At 43.5% G+C, this 20893-nt stretch overlaps 1 protein-coding gene across 1 annotated transcript in view; it reads right to left on the reverse strand.

The window, feature by feature from the left end:
• Positions 1 to 5233: 5233 nt before the first annotated feature.
• Positions 5234 to 20893, reverse strand: part of NPEPPS (aminopeptidase puromycin sensitive) — a 78721-nt gene continuing 63061 nt past the window's right edge. Inside the window, 9 exon segments of the mRNA XM_083408520.1 lie at positions 5234 to 6781; positions 8741 to 8788; positions 8889 to 9044; positions 10826 to 10933; positions 12257 to 12313; positions 12699 to 12841; positions 13276 to 13495; positions 16258 to 16392; positions 19382 to 19521. Coding sequence (XP_083264646.1) covers positions 6629 to 6781; positions 8741 to 8788; positions 8889 to 9044; positions 10826 to 10933; positions 12257 to 12313; positions 12699 to 12841; positions 13276 to 13495; positions 16258 to 16392; positions 19382 to 19521 — 1160 coding nt within the window. The 3' untranslated portion in view covers positions 5234 to 6628.

The following is a 20893-nucleotide window of genomic DNA, read 5'->3' on the forward strand; positions in this document are numbered from 1 at the left end:
CAACAGCATTAGCAACCCAACTTGCCCTGGACTCATTTGGTGTTTCACTCAGTGCCAGATCAGTGGATAAGGAAACTCTTACAATTTATTAATAACCATGGATAAATGCGTCAACATGGCTCATGTTACTGAGACCTGAGTAGATGAATGGGGGTGGGGAGTTGATTTCTTCCTGTTATTTCACCTGGGATCTTGGGGCAGTACCAAAATAAGCTTTAGGATCTAGAATGGGTAGGGATGTTATTGGATAACAGCTCCCATCATCCTTGTCCACTGGCCACATGGAGTCCAATATTTCTTTCTCCCTCATCAGGATCCAGATCCAGTTAAGCCTGAATTTCACATACTTCTTGGTGTTGGGCAACCAAATCAACCTGCTACCTAACCGTCTCCTTGCCCAAGCTGACAAAATTAGTCTCTGAATGTGGAGTGGCTTTCAGTAATGTTGGTGGGTCAGACTACTACCACAGAGATGGAGGGTTGGCTTGCAGCAGCTAATTTGCTTTGTAGGGGCAGTAGTCCAATTGGGATGGTCTTCTCTGAAGTCCTGTGGAAGCCAAATGATTTATGTCTGGTCTTGGAAAGTTTCTTGTTGATGTTTGGGCCCTCCTGTTGAAGATCTGGTCACTCTCTGGGAAACAGAGATAACCCGAGTGGTAGACATTTCCTAAGCTCAATCGGCTCCTTAGTTTGACAGTGAGCTAGAGGCAGTTTAGCAGGATGGGAGGGATTATCAGAGGTCAAGGGACATAAAGTTGAAGCAAATTTGGCAAAACGCAAGGAACAACTACTTATCAAGCCTGCTTTATGGTTATCAAGCAGCTATACTCCATCAAATTGTTTTTTAGGGGAGCATTTCTGAGTGGTTTGGTGTTTACTATATCTTGGAGCACAGGACGATATCAGAGAAGCCCAGAGTGACAGCAAAAAGTGGCCCATAGCTATCTTGATTTCGACACTTTTGCTTTTCAGTTGTGGGTGTGTCTAGAATACTGTTTTTCTTTCTTTGGTAATTAATAGTTTATTGAAGTTTTCACTCTTTTACATTAACACAGACCACCTGTCTCTCTTTGCCTGCCTGCCATGCTGCCCCAACCACTTAACTTACTTCACAGCAGCATTTTCATTTTTTGCCTGTCATTCATTCATCAAGTCATGCAGTGGTGAGGTGTATATCAGGTAAGGAGTGGAGAAGAAAAGTTCCAGCAGTTGTGTGCTGTGCCTCCCATTTCTCCAGGAAATGAAGGGTATTCCCAGAAGAGGTGTGTCAATTCTGCTGGTGGTCACACAAACACCTTCTGCATCCATCTGTGGACAAAATGCTCACATGCTGGTGTCCGATAGGCTTGGTGGAATATTTCTTTGTTGAATTAACTTCAGCCAAAGTCTTTTGTGTGCTACTTGCAACATCTCCTTGGATACAGTCTACCCATGATTATCCACATTCTGGCTGCTTCTAAGATAAGACCGTTGTTTATAGGGCTGCCATTTAAGGCTTGACAACTTCGGTTAATTAGGAAGATAGGAAGCTGCCTTTTGCCGAATCAAACCATTGCAAGTCAGTATACGCTGCACATACTGGCACACCTACCTACAGATGTCCGGGATCCAACTTGGGATCTTCTGCATGTAAGCAGGTGCTCTACCACTAAGCTACAGCCCTTCCAGTTCAGAATATATGTGGAAGGCTCCTAACTAGGACTGGTCACCAGGAGCTTAACCGTATTTCACACAAAATTCAAATTCAAAGTCCAATTCCAATCAAAATTCAAAGTGCTAGTGACTTCCTTTGAAGTCCAATGCTGCTTGGGACTAGATACAAGAGGGACCATCTTTGCAGCAGCCTGGGTGTTAAGATCACCATCTGAAGCCTAGATACCCTGGCCAGGTAAGCGGTGATTGGAAACCACTGTGCAAGCTATGTTACCCCACTTGTGTATTTTCCCCCGAAGGGAGAAATGGCTGTACAGTCGTACCTTGATTCTCAACTCCCAGAACCATTCGAAAACCAAGGTGCAGCTTCCAATTGGCTGCAGCAGAGCCCTGCAGCCAATCAGAAGCTGTGGAAGCTGTGCCGGACATTCGGCTTCTGAAAATCGTTTGAAAACCAGAACACTCACTTCCGGGTTTTGGTTGTTTGGGAGCCAAGGCATTTTGAGATGCAAGGTACAACTGTAATTTAGTCGCCAGGTTATTTCTCTCTCCCTTCCCCACTGCCACACTTTATTTAAGCAGGGTATTTCCCAGTCTATCTAGAGATGCCAGGGATTGCGCCTGGAACATTTTATGCGCAAACTACATGTGCTTCAACTGCACCACCATGCTTCCTTACACTATTACCCAAATGGACCCTTGGACGAGAACTTTGCCCAAATGTAAACACATGCAAGATGGGTTCTGAGAAGCGAGTAGTGTCTCATTGTTCCATGAGCTCAGGGGAAGCCATCTTGACAATTTTAGAGAAAGCAAGTACAAATTTTGGAAACAGGTGGGGTGGCTGTGTAATGCAAGGTACATTTCAGTGTGCATCAATATAAGATTTCAGCATCCTTTAAATTTGAGGTACCATAACTAAAGACCCAAGCATTAGAAATAACTGAAATCCACAGCCAGGGCTAAAGAAAAATCAATGAACTTAATTTCATCTAAAATAATTTAGCCAGCCTGATGGGTCCATAAACAATTATTTTGATTAGAGGTGCAGCTCCTGAGCATGCTGGTATTTCATAGAATCATAGACTTGTAGAGTCAGAAGGGATTGCGAGGGTCATCGTCCAACTCCCTGCAATGCAGGGATCTCAACTAGATCATACATGACAGATGTTCCATAAAACTTAAAAACCAAATGCTAACCTAGTCTGTAAAAAAGAAGCTGTCTTTCATCTTCCCTTTGTTTGCTCTAGGCACATGCTTGAGCTGAAGGCAGTAGCTGAACACTAGTGAAGAAAGGAAGTCAGTGGGAGCACCATCACTAAGCCATAGGTGGCCACAGAATGTGAAGTTATGGAGTACACAGACTGGACAGAAGGAGGAATTCTTGTTTGAACTAGTAGGCTGGAAGGTGCCACAGCCAGCTTGGTTATGAAGAAGGCTGAGGTGTCCTCCCACCATTAAGGACCTGCTAATTTTGTTCCAAGTATGTTCCTGGGCCCTAAATTCCAGCTCAGGCATCTGAAGGGCAGTGAAGGTTACATGCAAGGTTAAGAGTGTTTGATCCAGCACAATGTCATGTTTTTCAAAACAGCACTTCAGAGCGTGTGTTCAAAGAAAGCTGGCACAGGATGTATGTGGCTCAACACCATTTAGGAGGTGGCAGCTGAACCAGGTGACAGATTAGGAGGTAATCAACTGGCTCACAGTGTCCAACCTCAAGACTTGACAACGCAGTATCAAGTTGCAGCATTAAGTGTGAGAGTGTTAACTAGGGCAGCCCACCCACAAACATCTTCAAAAGGCCCGTAAAAAGCAACACAGGCACAAATGCTTAGTGGTTAGGGGGTGGGTCAATAGTCAATGCCAATGGTTAATTCCTTGCTGCTTTGTTCTGCAAGGCAACAAGAGCCAGGTAGGTAGACATCAACTATTGCAACATAACACTGTGTTAATAAAGGTTCCTTGACAGTGTGTTGCACAATAGGTATGTGGTTCTCATCCCTCTCTCCACATTAAAGTGCAGATACCCATTTAAAGACATCTCCCCCTTAGAGTGGAATGTGCATGCTCAACTCCTAACAGTCTATGGCTTTTGAAATATGTCTAACCTCTAATTCAGGGGTGGGTGGTGTTTCTTGGTTCAAGGACTGCATTTCTCTTTAGCCAACCCTCTGAGGCCACATGCCAGTCACATATTCTTTCTCTCTCTTACACACCCACACACCACACCCCTCCAAAGGAGATTCGTGCAGATCAGTTGAGAGGGCTGAATGCCCCCTACCCACTCATCAAATAAATGAGTTGATGATGGGAGGAAGCAATTTATTATTAGATTTATATACCGCCTTCCTTCAAAAGATCTCAGGGCGGTAAACAGGATAGAAACACATCCACATCAGGATGCTAGGCTGGGCAGATTTTCACCAAAATCAGGAAGGTGGGGAGTGGGTGTTAAAAGCATTTGCTTGAGGGACCAGATCAGGCCTCTGAACCAAAGGTTAGTGATCCCTGCATTTCTGTGAGACAGCTTTCATACAAACAACCACAGCGGCAGCCAGAACAGAATCGCCACATGGCATATAGGTAACCCGCTTCTTATGCTTATTTTACTTATGCAATCACAGCTTTATGCAGTGTGTTAATAAATAAATAAATAAATGGAGATAGGAGGAAACCCTCTCTCAATTTAATTATTCCCCCCACCACACACACACCTGCGCAAAGCTACAATAATGGGTTTACCTCCCTTTTGGAAGGCGGTATGAGGGCTCTGGAAACATCCCAGAGCCCTAGTAGTAAGCGAGGTGCAGGGCTTTGGGAAGGAGAGGGGACTCTGGCAGGATCCTAGAGCCCACCCTCCTCCTTCCCAAAGGAGCAGAAGCACTTAGTAGGCTTTGTGGAGGCGGAGGAGGACTCTAGGACCCAGCCAGCACCCTCCCAATTCCTTCCCCAAGCCTGCCTTTTTGTAGCCACACAGATGATCCAATACATGTAGCTGGATCTAGACTTGCTGGCTGAATTTAGATTTTACTGACATCCATGAGGTAAGTCATTATTTAAGTTTCATGTATTGTAACAGAAAAAAGTGCAAATAGCACATTCCACTAAGCAGTTCTCCTGTGCAAGCTCCATTAAAATGAAATGCAAAAAAATCACATGCTTGCTAATTAACATGAAACACAAACCATTGGAAATTTCCCCCGCAGCAGCCCTACTGACATCAATATGAGCTGTCAAAGAGCTGAATTATTTCAATGGGGCTTGTGCAAGAGAATGTCCCAGTACTTTGTGCCCCATAGGTTAAATGTACTTTATTCCACCTATGCTACCATTAATGGCACCCAAAATCTCTCACATGAAGCAGCCACCTGACTTTGTGGCATTGCAGAGTGACCTCTGGCTCTAAAGCATTCCAAGTGATAGCAGAATTAAAGATAAATAGGGAAGACCCTCATCCTTGCGTATTACGGCCCATCAAAGCAGATTCAGTGTCATGGCAAGACAGTCCAAGGTACGTACAAAAAAAAAAAGTTTCCAGCTTTTCCACCAACACACACATACCAAAACCAAGACTCTTCAGTTTCACATTGACTTTCCTTTTTATTAACGCCAACTTGTCTGAATTTTTTCCTTTTGTTTTTCTTTTAAAACAATAGCACAAAAAATGTGTTTCCAGGGAAGCAGTTTGACAGCTAGTATCTGATGACCTTCTGAAATAACAGTTAAAGCCACACCAAATATGAATTCCTTTTTAAAAAGGTGCTTTTTAAAAAAGGGAACTGTAAACGTCTGTGGGAGGAGTGGTGTCGGGTTTGAAATCTGGTTAGCAGGAACATGCTACTCTGGTAAGCAACTGATGGCACACAACTTAGAATTTCATCATCATGCCAGCTAGTACAAGTTTTAAGGCTTCTGAATCAAATTACCAAACGTCACCAAAGAAAGGGGGGGTTGGAAAGCTGCAGTCACAAGGTATTTAGGGGCGGTGTTTTGGTTTTCAAACAGGGTGAGTCTTTCAGACAAACTACAGTGTTATGCGTAATGGGGGCCAGCCATAACAGCGGCCCAGAAGGATCCAGTCACAGTACTAAATCTTTATTTGCATGCAGTGGGAGGATATAATTTAAAGAATGAGAAAAAGGTGGCATGAATGGTTTATTTTTATTTTTTTTTATGTGGCTGAAAAAGATGTTTTCATACAGGGTTGTGTAGTTTTTTTTTATTTAAATCTCTAAGAAGGACATCAGCAAATGAAATCAAAAGAAGAGAGGGGGACAGGCAGAGACAGAATATTTGATTTCTCCTTCCCTCAAAAGGTAGTGAGACAAGAGATTGGGAAGGGCAGGACTCTTACAAGCCTTCAAATATAATCTGAGATTACAGGACATCTCCAGAAACACCCAACTCGGCACTACCCACTGGGTTGTGCGCCAAGCTGCCTTTCATTATTGAACCAATCCACAAAACATGTACATGTTTTTTGCTGTCTTGTAGTGTGCTCTCTGGCGTGCTCAGAGGCATTAACCTATTCCTGCCCTCGACGTGCCACAGAATTCAACTTTCCTAGAAACCACTGGTTTCCCTGCTTCTGCTTCTTTTTTTTTTTTTTAGAAAATGGGAGAGGGATGGTTAAAAAATCATCAGTAAGTGTAAAGAAAGGAGGGGTGTTAAATATTTTGACCACTGACAAGGCTTAAGGAAGTTTCACAGTTTTGTTATCCTCTATTTTATTACCATTATATTTACAGGGTGTTTCTGTTTTTGCTGAATTGTTGATAATTTTTTTTTAATAGAATTTAGTTCTGGAGTGTGAGCAGGAACCAGTTAACTACATTCATTGTCCAATCCCCTTGGTTTGAGAAAAGACTCCAATTTCCTTGGCGTATGATTCAGCTGTCGGGTAGCAGCTCCTCCTCCTCGCACCGAGGCAGTTGGGCCACAGCAGTTGGGATGTCAGAGGTGGGTGAGGGTGGGCTCACACAGCAGTCGGTGAGGCCTTGCGCTGCAGGAGGTACTGGTGGAGATTTTCGGCATCGCGCTTCAGCCATGCAGCGTTCAACAGAATGTTTTCACAGCACTGCTGGATGGTGCGCTCAGCTGACGGAGCTGGGTGACTCTCAAAGAAAGCCTATATAAAACGAAACAACATCCACTGGGAGTTCCATATATGTCATTTTAATAAGTTTGAATCTTAGGATAGAGGTCTCAGTTCCACAGGAAATAAAAGTTTAGGGTGTGTGTGTGTGTGTGTGTGTGTGTGTGTGTGTTTCTAAATACAAGGTGGGCAAAAAAAGCAGAACCTAACTACAAGAACCGGGACTGCTCAGTTGGGCATGTGTATCTGGATGCAACCCACAGAGCATGTTTACCATTAAGGCAGCTAAATGCTTTTGCAATTTTCTGCTTAAAATTGTCCTGATTTTTCTACGTTGCCGCAGTGAGAAGATATCCTATACTCCCAGGGAGAAAGGCAGGTGTTAAGTTTATAGCCATAGATAGGGGTTTTTTTTTTGTAACAATAAATTGTCCTTATGCTTATTCAAGTAGGTAAAAAAGTAAAGGACCCCTGCACGGTTAAGTCCAGTCAAAGGTGACTATGGGGTTGTGGCACTCATCTCGCTTTCAGGCCAAGGGAGCTGGCATTTGTCCACAGACAGCATTCCAGGTCATGTGACCAGCATGACTAAACCGCTCCTGGGCAACGGGACACTGACGGAAACCAGAGCGCACGGAAAAGCCATCTACTTTCCCACCGCAGCGGTGCCTATTTATCTACTTTCACTAGTGTGCTTTCGAACTGCTAGGTTGGCAGGAGCAGGGACCGAGCAATGGGAGCTCACCCTGCTGCGCGGATTCGAACGGCCGACCTTCTGGTCGGCAAGCACAAGAGGCTCAGTGGTTTAGACCACAGCGCCACCTTCAAGTACCCAAGGTGATGTATAGAGGACAGCAAAACGATAAATATATTCTGGCATATATTCATCCATCTCCGGACATGTAAACTACATAGAAATGTGGGTATGGGGCTAGTTTTCACGCAGAATTAATTAGCAAAATCAATCTTTGCTAACGTTAGAACAGTGTTCATCGGGGCCTTGCAGACTGCTGAACAATATGTAGAGCACATTCAATATGTACTTCCACAGACCGTGAGGTTTACTAGGTCTTGATCACTATAACAACCCCAAATGCCATTGCCTCCAAATGTCTCTCTGATTTGGACTCAAACTAAGGCAGAGGGACTTCTTGGTAGTGGCACCCACCCTGTGGAATGCCCTCCCATCAGATGTCAAGGAAATAAATAACTATCTGAGTTTTAGAAGACATCTGAAAGCAGCCCTGTTTAGGGAAGTTTTTAATGTCTGATGTTTTATCGTGTTTTTAATATTCTATTGGGAGCCGCCCAAAGTGGCAGGGGAAACCCAGCCAGATGGGCTAAGTATAAATATTTGTTGTTGTTGTTGGGCATAAATATTTGTTGTTGTTGTTGTACTTCTGTGTGTTACCTGAGACAGCTATAGTTAAATCCTACCTTTACCCTGGTATAATTCAGTGACCGCCACCATGGGCAGTAGAACAGTGCAACAGGCAACTTAAATGTCCCAACACTTTGAGTGACAGGGGTTTATGATCCCAACTATTCTGTGCTCCCTTCATTGTGATATGCTAGCCAATTAATCCCTCCACAGCACAACCCTGGGGAAAAGAACTCTCCCTATAATGTAACGTGCTTAAAACTGATGGTTTTTAAAGAAAAAGTCAAAAGTTTGTAACCATGGCAATTTCCTTCAACTACCTGCTTAGGGGTTTGATCATTCAACCCTTACATAAGACAAAATCAATTCACATCGTTTGGCTTCTTTGCACACTTGATTTTATTTATCGGGAGAATGCCAAGTCACGAAAGAGAGTTCTAGAATACCTTGCTCTGACATATATTTGTCCTTGCCCCTACTCCCTACCAGAATGAGGATGCCCCAACAGTGTGCACAGAGGAATGAGGTCAGGCATATCATCCCTTCCTTGGCCTCTAAATGCACAGGCCCTGGCAATGCCATCAGCCAAGATGCAGATCAGACTGTCTTACCTTAACCTCTGCAGCCATTTTGTCAATTGCAAATCCATCCACCGATAGCTGAAAAACAAGGAATGCACAATAAATCAGGAGGGGAGGGAACTTTTTAAAGCCTCGTCTTTTCAATGACTGCTGTAGTCAAAACTTTTTGTGCGCGCACCTTTATTAGCCGGGATATTAAGAACCCTCCTTGGTAGCGATTATAGAGTTCCTCCCAGTTGTCTCTGACAAACTTCCAGGCAGCTTTCCTGCCCTGCTTGCTGCCTCCGGCCACTCCACCAATGACAGATACTGTGTCCTGAGGACGTACCTCTTCCTGCAAATGGAGTAAGAAATTGCAGGTAATTCTAGCAGCCTTGAATCCACATTTAAGTTTCCCACACACCATCCAAGAGATGTCATCACGTGCAGCTGCAGCACCAGCTTGCCTACTTAACTAGTCTGGGGAAGCAGCATTCAGATATTCTTGCTTCATTTAACTCACTCCATAGCGACTTGCCTGCTTCTCTGTGTTGCAAAGGATCCTGGGAAGTCTTCCAGGACACACCCTCCATTGATGGCAGTACTAGCCAGGCCTCTTGGGCCTCACTGTTGCACTGTGTTCACTGCTATAACTAGATGTTAGAAGAAGAAGGGGAATGGTATGGGACGGTTGGTTTTGGTGGCAGCCCCATGTGTATTAATCAACCATGCTGTGGAGCAGGGGGGCATTCTAATAGCAACGGACTATTCCCACAGCCAGTTTCAGCAGTAAATATTTCAATACTGTAATGGTCACATGCCCATTCCAGAGGAGATGCAATTATTGCTATTTCTCAGTCATTTAGGCCTGTGCTGTGAAGCTGCAAGTATCCCACACTTCTCCGCATTTAGACTGAAGATTCTACTCCTAGGCAATCCAGTCTCTTTCAAGCACCCAGAGGAAAACAGCAGCAACTACTGATTAATCTTCCAAGGTATCAGTGTCCACACATGAACTGGCCTACAATGGAACACTCAGCAGTAAACCACAGTAAACTACTAGTGCAAGCCTACCACTACCCACACACATTTTCTTTATTTTAACAAGTCGCTAGTTTTCAAAGATCCAGAGGAAGATATTAACATACGCCTGATGTGTGATCCAATTCTGAAAAAATACATGGGCAGGGAGGCCAATCACTCTGAACCTGCTTTGAACTCTTTACACCTCTCGCAGCTTTGTGCCATTGCTCCTCCCTCTGTCTCTTTCTTTTCAGCTTATTTTGCATTAATTTTATGGCTTCTCCTTGCTGTGGGAGATATGCAGGGCAAGTGATGTACCAATTGCTGCTCAATTTCCCTTTGGTTTCTTTGTCATCAAGCTGTGCATATATGTTCCAAGCCAACGTTAACTAACTTTTCTTTAAAAATGAGGTACTGTGCTGTGGCGTGAGGATTTTGAGTCTTGTGAGAATACCAGTAATCATTTAGGAATATACAATATGTATTTGTGGTACCGTGGTTCTCAAATGCCTTGGTACTCAAACAACTTGGAATCCAAACACTGTAAACCCAGAAGTAAGTGTTCCGGTTCGCGAACTTTTTTCGGAAGCCAAGCGTGCACCATTTTGAGTACCACACTTCCGTTTTGAGTGTTACACTGAGGTCTGTCTGTTTTTACTATTTATTTTGCATTTTTGTAGCTTTTTTGTGTTGGTGTGGAACCCAGTTCAGCTACTGATTGATTGATTGATTGTGCGACTGCAGTACATTGTTTATTGCTTCATTTTATGGATCAATGGTCTTGTTAGATAGTAAAATTAATGTCCAATTGCTGTTTTAGGGCTTGTTTTTAAAGGTCTAGAATGGATTAATCCATTTTGCATTACTTTCTATGGGAAAGCGTGCCTTGGTTTTGGAAGGCATTGGTTTTGGAATTGACTTCCGAAACGGATTAAGTTTGAGAACCAAGGTACCACTGTACATTGATTTTGATGTGTATGATAGAAGCCATAAAAGTAAAAAAATGTAAACCAAGATTCTCAGGATCTCGAAAACAGGCACCCAGTAATTCCATGTTTATGCAACTGCCGATGCATGGGACACACACAACCGAGCATTTTGTTGGTTACTCACTGAAAGTGCAAAAGTGAGAACTTTCTGTATTAACTCCGGCTGAGATATTGCGCCAAGTACACGTTCTATTCGGTTCTTCTCTTCCTGCATATCAGCTTGCTTGTGGAGCTGAAAGAAATCAAACAGAGCAAGTGACAAGGCTCTTTTTCTGCCACAAGCAATCACCCTCTCTGCTTCAAGCTCAAGTCAGTGAAGCTAAATTAGAAACCTGACATGTGGTACGCTGGCAAACCTGCTCAGCCTCTGGGAGCATGGCCAACGGGTAATCCACACAGGAATATTTGCCACTTAGTTTAGTGGGGGTCAAACAGAGGCCGCACTTCCGAATAACTGCACATTTGATATGGCAACAGAGCCACTAGGAGGCACCCTAGCTCCATTACGGTGGTGAAATGAGAGCCATTTCCAAATAACCTGCAGTGCTACCTATATTTAACTGAACTACTTGTCTTTTTTCAAAGTGTGTTCATGGCCAGGCCCTTCATATAGGGGTAACATGTTACTTAGATCGGAGCTCTTCTGCAGGAGCAAATACAGCTGGCTGCAAGGTATAAGAAAAGCCATTCAGTATGATCTGAGGGATGAATAATCTTCCTGTGAAAAAATGCTGACGCAACTGGAGTTTAAGCTTGAAAAGATGGGGGGGGGAAATACAGAACATGGCAAACGTCAACAGCTGTGCCATACAGTGCAAGAGTATCAGGAAAAACCCATTCTTAAAAAAAACTTTTGCATCCTCCTCTGAACACTGCAAAGCAATTTGCTCTCCCAGCACATGAACCACCTGTGGAAACAGTTGCTATGGAGTGCTTTGATGGCCACTGGAATTAATAGGTGATCAGAGGCCATTATAGCCCAAAGCACAATTTCCATTGAATGGGATGGGCCAGAATCCAGGGTAGTCTAAGCTACATTGCTCTATGGTTTTTAAGAAAATCAAAGCCGCCAACAGAAAAATAACCATTTGGTTATGACTTGCAAGCTCTTTTTGTCAACTTCGTAGACATGATTACAGCACTCCCAGGGACTTTGTGAATCTTCTAGGCTTTATATTTATTTGAATTTATGGTACTGATATCTTACCCATTTTGAAGGATTAATATTCATAGGACTAAATAAAAAAAAAATATTTCAATTTGTGTGCGCACACCTGTGTAACAAATGGGGCTTTTTAATCCCATTCATTTCAATGGGAGAGGTTCAAAAGCATTTAAAAATCTCTCCTGCTGAACTGAAGTGAGCATTATTAAGGGCAACTACTGTTCACATGGGACAGAACAAAAAAGAACACACTATCAAAATGCCAAATATTCAAACCACCTGTGCCCTTGATCATTTTAATGCATTACCGACCAGGGCTCATCACATTCATTTACAGATGGATTCTTCCCTGTATTTTTTCATGCACAGAAATGCAAAGAACACACTCACCTTTAGCATAGTGTCTAAGGTTGTACTGTCACCGTGCTTCAAAACAGTTACATATACCTGGAAAGAATGATTTAAAAACGATAAAAAATCAATTTCTCGAGGAGCACATTTACTACCATTCAGTTTTAAAGCATCCTCACTTTTAGATTTCACCCTGCCGCCCCTCCAAACTCTGCCTAGGAATTTCAGAAACCACTGGAAGCATATGAACTTGCCCCCATGCAATCAGTATATGTTCTGCTTGTACAATTAAAAACTTCTAAACAGATATATTTAGCAGCTGCTCAAGGAAACTTACTGGCCAACCATGCAGGAAACTTACATGGTTACTCAACACTGTATAAAAGACAGGATTTGTATACAGGCAAGGGATGCAGAGGATGGGGGTGGGGGAGAGAATACAGATCCTTTAAGGAGAAAAGGATGTCTTAATGCAACCTACAGGACTTCTCAGATCAGCGGAGAGGATGTGCTTCCCTTCCACGTGGTCCTTAAACCGGCGCCGAGCTTCTTCCACGGTTGCCTTATGGCCGGCTTTTCCTAGCTTGCCCAGAACTAAACCCCTCAGAAGTGCATCTAGATGGCCTGATGAAAAAACAAGAAAATGCGTTTATTTTTAAAGGATTAGCAGCATTTCTTACTGGAATTTTTTTTTTTGGGGGGGTGTCACAAATCTGAACTGAAAAGGACATGATATTATCAGTTCATCAAAAATCAGGGCTTGGAGTCAGGGCTTTGTTTGTGACCTGGCTTCTACAAAATGCTTGCTAGTCTTCCTCTTCCTAAACTCCAGCAATGGAGCTTTCATATACAACCTCAGGTGTGGTACAGGTGGGTGTGACTTTGGGAAAACATCCTTGTGAGCCAAATCAGGACCCCCTGCTGCACACAAATAAGCTGAAAGGCTGAAATGTTCCCCCACCACTGATGTAAGTCTCTGGGAGTCTATTCGGACACAGTGAAATTGGCAGGGCAAAGATTCATAGTGCTGAAATCTCACAGCAGAGAAACTTCCATACCCTCGCCAGGTCTGGGGTCCCAGCCCAGCTTCTCTCCTATGGGTGAAAATATATCACGGACGAACGCCTGGATCTCCTCATAGAAGTCTGTGTGGGACAAGAGAGTCGAGAGAATCCCCAGGTTACAGCTCAGGTCGCTCCATACGGTATAGTTGGGCTCATTCACAAATGCTTCCATGACTTTTAGAACCTCTACAGTGCTAATAATTCCAGCTCGGGCCTGAGAGAGGAAAAGAAACAAGTTACACTCATCTCCCAAACCAAAATGAATTAAGGCTTACCGCCAAGAAAGCTCTTTTGTGTTTCTTCCTCGTATCTGGAGACTGGATGTTGACTGCGCCTTTTGCAGGAGGCAGGGACAGAGAAAGGACAGCGCTACTTCACATGGGACTGGAATCAGTGTGTTTTAGTCGGGATACAGAGTTGGTTTCCAGCCATGTGACCAGCCTGGAAGCCTAACCATGCCTTCTTTCTTTTGCAGGATATTTCATTCTCTAATTATAAATAACTGGTTCCCAGCTCAATATAATTTCACAGGGATCAAATCAAGGCCCTAAAAGGGGCTATGAAAGAGGTTTAATAAATTATAAAACAAATGTGAAAAGGGAAACAGAATTTTCTTCTGTCTCATAATTCTGCACTTTGGTGTCTCCTAATGAAATGGATCTGAAGTAGGTTTAGGACAGATGCAAGAATGTAGCACTCAGAATTAGTTTATGGAATTTACAACTCACAATTAGTTTATGGAATTTACCTCCAGCGGATGGTATTCTGGTCACTAGCTTAGATGACATTAAAAAGAGATTAGACAGATTCATGAGAGATCTGGGAGACCAGGATTCATGAAGTTTGCTGGGTGACCTTGGGCCAGTCAGTCTCTCAGTCTAACCTACCTCACAGGATTCCTAAGATACCACAGGGGGGCCTGCCAAGAAGCAGCATCTAACTGGGCACTACTGAATATAAGATGCTGGACTAGGCAGAGCTATCTTCCTCAACCCTGGCTCCTGGCTTTCCTTGCCCGTTTTGTCTTCCTACCGGATGGTCTTTTGGACGGAAACCCCAGCTGCTCCCTGCCCATAATGTGATCTTGGTGACAGATAACCTGCTGCTGGGCAATCTGTTCTGTAACACACACTCACTCATTTGTCAGGAATTGGCTTGGCCCGTGTCAGAGGCACTGCTTAACTCTGTGAGGCAAGAGTGCCTAGGGTTCTAAAGCTTCTTAAGTATTTCTCAGTGAAATCATTAATGGCAAACAACCATCCTTAAACTACAACTTGCCCACCATTGCCAATGTTCCTTTGAAACAATAGGAAAAGGTAGAGAGGTAAGCTTGGTGCACCGTGTTCACTACGCCCCTAACACTAAAGTCTAGTGATGAAGTTGCACTTCTACTGATTTCATGATGCTTTCAAGTCTCTAGCGGCTGAAAAAGATGCATTTATTATCATGTACAAATATTGGCTTCCTAACTAAACCACCTCTATTTGTGCTGTCCAAACCCACTTTCTCAAGTCCTCTGACATGTAAAAAGCTTCTAAAAGAAGTAGGTATTTCTCTCATTTGGACTGTTGTATGAAGGTGGTTCTTGCCATTTCTACTATCTCCAAACTTCAGTGTGAGTGAGCTTAGCTGGAGACCCTTCTTGCCAGAGGTCCTCACCCACGGCGATTTGTGAATGTTTGCAGCTAGTGAACTCAGTCCATAGAAGTGTGCTCACACTCACAAATCAGTTAGGATTACTGCAAAGTTCAAAAGGCCCGAGCAGTGCTCTGTGTTAAGTGAGCACCCCAGAATCCTCTGTAAAACTATTTGTCAGCAGATAAATTTATGTGCAGGAAAAGGCTTAATGACTATGTAAGTTTAAAAAACGCTGGTTTAACTGGGAGACATTACACCCACCCAAGTAAATCACTCTTGCATTCTCTTTACCATTCTCAAATTTAAAAGGCATGTTACTTAAGACCCTACATTCTCTATGCAGGACCCAATGGAACTTTTTGTTAAAATTAACCAGAATCAATCTATTCTGGTTTCTCAAGGGAAAACACAGCAAGGAAAGTCACCCACAGATTTGTTATGCAAATCCTTCCATTTCACACGCTCTCACATAACCCCTCCCCCTGAAACCAGGAGGTCAGGGTGTGTGGGGAACCTATGGCACTGACATGGCTGTGCTTATTTCACATATCTGCAACTGCTTGTATAAGGGCACAGTTTTGTACCAGGCACAAAATTCAGCACCAGCTCTTTCTACAAAGTAGCACTTGTAGCTGTAGCAAGCAGCTTCTAAATGCCAGGCACTGCTCAAGTGAGATCCCAAGAGACCCAAAGATCACAGAGTGGAGCTTCTGTGCTCTGTATAGCACCTACCCACAAGCAGAAGCGGCAGAAAAAATAATGCAAAATTAGCCAAAACAAACATAGTGGTCAGGATCCAAAGAAACATGAAACCAGTCTCAGCACTTGGCTAACTGCTTTTGAAACTGAAGGGGATATCAAAAGCAGCTCAAGATACTACAAAGGAGTCACCTATTCAAAAAAGTAGAAAATAAAGTAAAATAAAATAAAGACTTGGCTTGAAGAATACCACTAAGCATAAATCAGGACCTTCCACTTGATAACTCATTTGCATAATTTATTCATGTTTCAGAATACTGGTTATCTACGTTTAAACACATTGCTCAGGCTATTAGCTTAAAGTAAAATATTCTCTTGCAGGAAAACAGCATTATGACCAGCTGGGGCTACAGGGCCTTTGCTTGATCACGCTGAGGTGAAACTTTCACACCTCACTAACAAGATGCCAAATTCATTAACTGCAACTGTATGCTGTAGATGCTGTACCTCCAGAAATAGCACCTAACTTTGGGGGAGACATTTCTACAACAACGGAAGCAATCTGCTGCCACAGGAAAAGTGGGGGGGGGGCGGGGGCGGGGGCAGGTTAATGAAGAGAGAAGACAGGCAATCACTTACCAAAGAAAAAAGATCATTCTGCAGCCCCAACCTGTCCACAGGGGGTAAGGAGAGGTCACGGATAGCTGGGAGCAAACTCTCCAGCATGTCAGAACTGTATTGTGTACGGTAAAACCCTACCGTTCCCAGGTTCAGCTGAAAATACAGAATGAAGAAATTCAGTCAGCAGCTTACAGAAGACAACCGAGAAACAATTCCACAGTCCCCAAATTACCCTTGACTGTATTTGAGTCAAACAGGGAGAACAGAACCAGGCAATTATTTTATATCACTGGTAGTACTTCGTGCAGGAAGATAAATGAGAATTACCATCAACAGAAGGTCAGCTTTAACAGAGAAGAGTTTCAAAAAGATAAGAGATTAAAGTTATTGTACTATCAAACTGACAATCAGAAAGATGGCTAGTTTTCCTTACTGGAAAGGACCATGTTTAGTTTGATTAGATTTGTGCATCTCTTCTCTCATCAAAGAGAGTCCTGGCCCACCAGGCTTCCCATTTGGGCTGTGAGGCCAAATTGGGCAAGCCACGTCCACCCACCCTAAACCTCCCGTCCTGCAGGTAAGAGCAGGGGCTTGGCCAAAGCCTCCTGGAGCCACTTTCAAACTGCCCGACAACCAGCTGGTTGTCAAGAGCCTTTCAAACACTGTGCAAAACAGGATTGCCCCCAAAAGGTGTGCGACCTTGCTTGGTCCAGGGAAAGGTTGTCCCAAGATACTGACATCCCAAACACTACAAGGCTTTATAGGTCAAAACCAGCACTCTGAATTAGGCTTGGAAAGAAATGGCAGAGGATGCTCTTCCCACAACGCTCAGGGGATTCCTTTTACAAAGTGCTTGTAGTTGGAAGGCTCTCTTAGATCAAGATGCAATGGGCCACCTTCATGCAGACCACATTTTTGTCTTGTTTAAAGTGATTTTATTATTACGAGCACTTAATAGCCACATTAATATCCGAGTCACCTTTTGCAGACCCTTTAGCATGTCTAGTACCAGCAGGTAGCTGTTATTGCTGTGCAAAACATAAAAGGTAAAGGTACCCCTGCCCGTACGGGCCAGTCTTGACAGACTCTAGGTTTGTGCGCTCATCTCACTCTAGAGGCCGGGAGCCAGCGCTGTCCGCAGACACTTCCGGGTCACGTGGCCAGCGTGACGAAGCTGCTCCGGTGAACCGGAGCAGCACACGGAACGCCGTTTACCTTCCCGCTAGAAAGCAGCACCTATTTATCTACTTGCACTTAATTGTGCTTTCGAACTGCTAGGTGGGCAGGAGCTGGGACCGAACGACGGGAGCTCACCCCGCTGCGGGGATTCGAACCGTCAACCATGCGATCGGCAAGTCCTAGGCGCTAAGGTTTTAGCCACAGCGCCACCCGCGTCCCTGTGCAAAACATAGTGCTATTTTAATTTCTGTAGTGCTTTGCCCTGTAGAAAGCATATTGTGGTTCTTCTGACTGCAACATGCCTACAAGGCAGATCAGTGTGAGAAGTGGTTTTCAACCAGTGTGCTGTGGCACCCTGGGGTGCCTTGAAGGATGGTCAGGGTGCTGCAAGCATCACTGGCCTCTGTCCCTTTTCATTCCATCCCTCCTCTGATGATCTCTCACGTCTCTGCCTCCCAAAGGCTTGCACAGCTGTTTGTTGCAGCAGCCCTGGCTATAAGATCCATAGGCAAATAGTGCCTCTGGGGCAGGCCAGGGGGTGCTTCCCAGCCCAGGTCCCTGTATGAGGAGGAACCTTTCTATGGGGTGGGGGTGGGGCAGCTCAGAGACCAGGGACAGCAGCAGTGGCTGCCTGGGGGACTCCCAAGAAGAGAGGGCTGATGGAACACTCCACAAGAGAAGGTGTTTGAAAAAGGGTGAGAGGCTGCCAGCTCTGCAAGCAAGGGGTGTCATAACTGGGCTCCTGAGCCCCACAGAGGTGCCGAAGAAAGGATGTAGTTGGTCAAGGGAGCCATGGATTCAAATAGTTTGAAAACCTCTGGTGTGAGAGATCATTATTTCTGTATTGCTACAAGGTAAGAGGAGATTAGAAAGTCTGTGTCTTGTGCCCATGCTGAATAGTATGTACACATAATCATACTTGGTGCTGTTGGAGGATGCTGAAACATGCTTAGTTTGCTGCCCTCCAGGATGTGGGAGAATCACCTGGAAACAAAGGGACTGGAATGGCAAGCTTCAAAGCCAGAAATAATCAGCCTTGATAGCAAGTGACATTCATTCAGCAATTCCATTACCACTGTCCTTGTCCTATCTGCATATGTATATTAACTGTGCCAACATTCACCAAGCCTCAACAATCCTTTCCCAGCCTCTGACATCTTAGAGAAGGAACAGCTTAACAATCTAAAATTATAAACCAAAGCAACTTGCACGTTCATGGATATATCCTAAGTTCGCAACATCTAACTTAAGTGAAGATTATGGACTCCTACTTCTGGAACTCCATCCAAGTAACGTGCCTGCCACCAAAAAGATTTTGAAGACATACTTGTTTCAACTTTTTTTGGTAATCCTCTTTGCAAAAGAAAAAAAAATTTGACTGCAAAAAAACCTCTCTCAATCAACATACTACATTTTATGAAGTAAGTAAAACTGGATTTTAAAATTATTTTGGTATGATTCCTGCTAGTTTTTTGGAATATTGGTTTCACAGCTGATTATTAGATTATTATTTTTTAATGATTTTGCTTATGCTGGGCTAAATGATGTTTTAACTGTTACTGCTAGCTGGCATTTTTTATATTATAATATATTAACTTTGCCCTCTTATATTTTAATGGAATTGTGATATGTGTTATATGTTTGTAAGCAACCTAGATAGAATGGCCTTAAAATCATTCAAATAATTAAATAAGCAAGCACCTCTTCTCTTCTGAAATCCACAATTAAAAATTAGTTCATATAGGATCTCTGATTTATAGCTAACTTTATCAGCCAGAAGGACTCAGGACACTTCCATAGTCCTGGTGTTTGGGTTGTGAGGCAGCACAACTTTAAGGTAACAAGACCATAACATGCTGCAAGAAGATGCATCTTAGAGCACTGTGCTGGCCAATCAAGGTGCTGACCATGTCTCGACAATCTGCCAGGGTAATTCAGAAGACTGTCTCCCCTTTCTGCTCACCTTCACCCACTGCTCTGGCTTCACGTCTTTCAAAACCAACGTCAACTCGGGCTTGTCCATCAACACTTGCATTTTGGCATGGGTTGGGTCTTCACTTGTACAGATGCTGATGGGTATCATCCACAGAGGGTTACCATCCCCTATATGAAAAAAGAGAAGAATGCCTGACAGAACAAGGCATGGTATGGCAAACTGCCCGGCCCCACGGAAACACCCCTTTTATAGCATTAAACTCACAGCTGCTCCAAGTCAGCACATTTGTATAGTATCAATGCAATGATTCTGCAAAGGGAAAATATCTAAGTTCCTTTTTAAAAAATAAATAATAATAATCTGAAGAGCACTTTGGAGATCTATGACTTATATTTCAGAACAGAAGTTCTCAAGTTCAGCACTCCAGTTCAAATGAAATGATCGATTGACTTCCTGCAGACTGTAACCGAGGGAGAGATATGAGGGACCATTCCATGGGCTCTGCTGACATGCTGGCTCCCTTCCTCATCTGTCACTTGGTAACAGCCATTTCATCAGGCTGCAGCAGAGAGAGATGGGAAATGGCCACTCTGTTAGCTCTGCTGGGACAGCAACTCCATTTCGCTCCTCCACTCCCTGAGCCGTTCCCATTCCGGTGGGTCATTACAAGTACTATTATGAAACTAGGAACTGATGTCAAAGTTTACTCATTTCCCTCTTTCCTCCTCATCCTTTTCCTTTATAGTGTTATGTCTTTTGAGTTATAAGACTGCTGGCAAGGACTGTCTTTTTCCAGTCACTTTGAAGGTGGAGGTGTCATTAAAAGCTAGGCACGAACTATTTATATGAAGAATTACTCCTTTAAACACACACATTTAGCCATATTGGGCTTGGGTTAGGCAATGCAACACCTGCTAAAAGTCAGAACCGTGTGGTACCAGTTCAAGTGAGGCCTGCACCCTTTTAAGCAAGCCAGCTTGGAAAGAAAGGGTGCTCTGGTGCCAATGCATCAATGCTACAACTGAATGGTTATCCTTTCACACATCCCAGATAGTTCTAATGTTTAGCTATTAAAAGTAACTCCACAGAAGGGAGACAAATGTGAGGAGGAAACACAGTATGGTTATATGTTTGTGTGAGAATGTGTGAAAATTTCTCAGGGCTGCTCTTGGCTCTGTCAACCTGAGCAAACAGCTGCTTAAGCAGAAGCACGGAAAGTTCAGTGCTATCCCACTGAGTTCATTTAGCAAGCTACTCCTGGGATTGGGAAAAGTATGAAACATTCCAATTCTTCATTACTTTCCTTTGAAAAATATTCATAAAGCTATTCAACCACCATGGTTTTCAAGCAATGAAAACTGCACAAAGAGCTTAGAAAATATATGCTCCTGCATAAACTCTACAAAACTATTCAATTCTGCTCATGAATGCTTAGATGAACTCTTACGTTCAGTCTGGTAATGAATATGAAAGAAATACTGTATTTTCAAGAGCAGCAAATAGAATGGTCATAGGAAGGAAATAGTTTGCTAGGAACAA

Source organism: Podarcis tiliguerta (assembly GCF_965153285.1).
Source record: "Podarcis tiliguerta genome assembly, chromosome: 13".
In the NCBI taxonomy this organism is placed as follows: Eukaryota; Metazoa; Chordata; class Lepidosauria; order Squamata; family Lacertidae; genus Podarcis; species Podarcis tiliguerta.